General features: G+C 32.9%; 1 protein-coding gene across 3 annotated transcripts in view; it reads left to right on the plus strand.

Annotated features, from left to right (window-relative positions):
• The first annotated feature begins 499 nt into the window (after window positions 1-499).
• The window catches only part of LOC143023116 (L-2-hydroxyglutarate dehydrogenase, mitochondrial-like), an 88,888-nt gene continuing 87,163 nt past the window's right edge, over window positions 500-2,224 (plus strand). The window contains exon 1 of one of the 3 annotated variants that reach the window (XM_076181619.1): window positions 500-663. In XM_076181619.1, coding sequence (XP_076037734.1) covers window positions 560-663 — 104 coding nt within the window. In that variant the 5' untranslated portion in view covers window positions 500-559. The remainder of the gene's footprint in view (window positions 664-2,224) is intronic. The other 2 variants (XM_076181618.1, XM_076181617.1) reach the window with 2 other exon arrangements.

A 2,224-nucleotide genomic window follows, 5' to 3' on the forward strand; every position in this document is an offset into this window, starting at 1 on the left:
TGGTAGTTACCAAACAGTAATCAATAATTGATAATTAATCAATCTTGGTCATTTCCCGCCATCCCACAAAGGAGGTATTATATTTGTTCTATAATAATCTTATTTTGTCAAAATGTCACTATTTTTCAATATTCACAATTTCATTTATTTAACTATATCACAACTCTGACTTATTTGAAATTGCTCAAATATTAGGGTGCGCTATGTTTTATAGTGATAAAAAAACAAGGTACAGCTTATTCCTGATTTTCGTATTTCTTTATATTTGGTTATATTTGTGTGTTTGTTATGTGCTTGGTTTTCCCATTATCTATTCATTTTTATTTTTTAAAGTTAGTTGTGACCTTTACGATACGGAAAGAGTAAAAATATATACGATTAACTTTATCTAAACGATAATTTTCATCAACAACACCCTATGACACGTTGTACGACATGTTCAACTAATCGATCGGGCAACACGCAGCCAGCTGACTGCCTGACTTCCAAACGCGATGCAGAATCAGTCTTACGGCTTGGCTTTCGTGTGTAGGTGTCGCTCATAGTGATTGTGGCAACAATGAATATTTCGCCTATAAGAACTGTCACAACATTTTTACAACGATGCCGAAATGTTACTCGTATGTCATCTTGCATTCACGTAAGATACGCAAGCACGACAAGGTAAGGTATTTGAGTATGTTGTCAAAATTGAATTTTTACGTAAATCGCTGCCCGGTATTACGCAAACCTAGAAATGTCATCGTTGAGATGTAGTTTTGTAGTATTATTTTAGTGGTTACTGTTATTTTGCTTTTGTGTGTACGGAGAATTGTAGCCAAGAACCTTAAAAAACCGAAGCTGTTGAAATAATTTCAACATTGCTAATAATAACAGAAGGGAGGGGGAGGGTAGTTCCGTCTCAAAGTTGTTTATAACTATAATGAAGCGCATCATCTTTCCAGAATGATATTTGAAAATTATACTATACCGTTTCTGTCACGAATAAAATTGTTCACATCACAAAATTTCCCACTAGGGGGAGGGTAGTTCCGTCTCAAAGTTGTTTATAAATATAATGAAGCGCATAATCTTTCCAGAATGATATTGTTTATAAATATAATGAAGCGCATCATCTTTCCAGAATTATATTTGAAAATTATACTATACCGTTTCTGTCACGAATAAAATTGTTCACATCACAAATTTTCCCACTAGAAACACATAAGCCACATATCAAAATCGTTGGTTGGGTGATTCTTCAGAAATATTAGATTTACAAAGATATTCCAACCAGCTGAGTGTATAAGAGATGAAATCGTATACATTGATAACTTTAAGTAAATACACAGATTGTGGTCGATGTTCCCACAAACACTGAAACAGTACTAGTGTTGCACAAGTATCTCCACCGGTGTTTTGATTAACTGAAGAGGGGAGGGTAGTTCCTTGGTTCCTATAAGTGTTTTGTGTATATAAAGGTGTGAATGCACGAAATCCTATGTTAATAAGATCCAAGAATTCTACATAAGAACCCTAAATTATTAATCGCATGAACAAAAATTCAGCAACTGAGGGAAGGTCCTTAAACGTGATTCTTCAGAAATATTAGATTTACAAAGATATTCCAACCATTGTATAAGAGATGAAATCGTATACATTGATAACTTTAAGTAAATACACAGATTGTGGTCGATGTTCCCACAAACACTGAAACAGTACTAGTGTTGCACAAGTATCTCCACCGGTGTTTTGATTAACTGAAGAGGGGAGGGTGAAACTATAAATTGTCCGATAATTTCTTAGTGGAGTATAAATATATTTCTAACAAGAATGGCTGTGCATGAATTTGCCCAATACATATTTTTATTGGTTTAGAATTAATGAGTAAAATAGAGGTTTACCATGATATTCAAGTAAACGTGATAGTAACAGTTGCCTATATATGTGTATATATATATATATATATATATATATATATATATATATATATATATATATATATATATATATATATAATGTGTGTGTGTGTGTATAATGTAAGTAATAATTCACAGATATAGAGGTGAGGTGGCAAGATGAAAAGAGGCTAGAGTAGTGAGTTTATTCAGCGCCATACGTTTCGATCATTACGGTCTTACACAGTTTACACTAGAAGAAGAAATACATGATGAAATTCCTTTTTATGGATACTGTAGTGATGAAAACAGGGAACGGAATAAAATTCAAAGTTTATAGGAAACCA

Source organism: Oratosquilla oratoria, unplaced genomic scaffold (assembly GCF_046742065.1).
Source record: "Oratosquilla oratoria isolate Oo_2021 unplaced genomic scaffold, ASM4674206v1 SCAFFOLD45, whole genome shotgun sequence".
Classification (NCBI taxonomy): Eukaryota; Metazoa; Arthropoda; class Malacostraca; order Stomatopoda; family Squillidae; genus Oratosquilla; species Oratosquilla oratoria.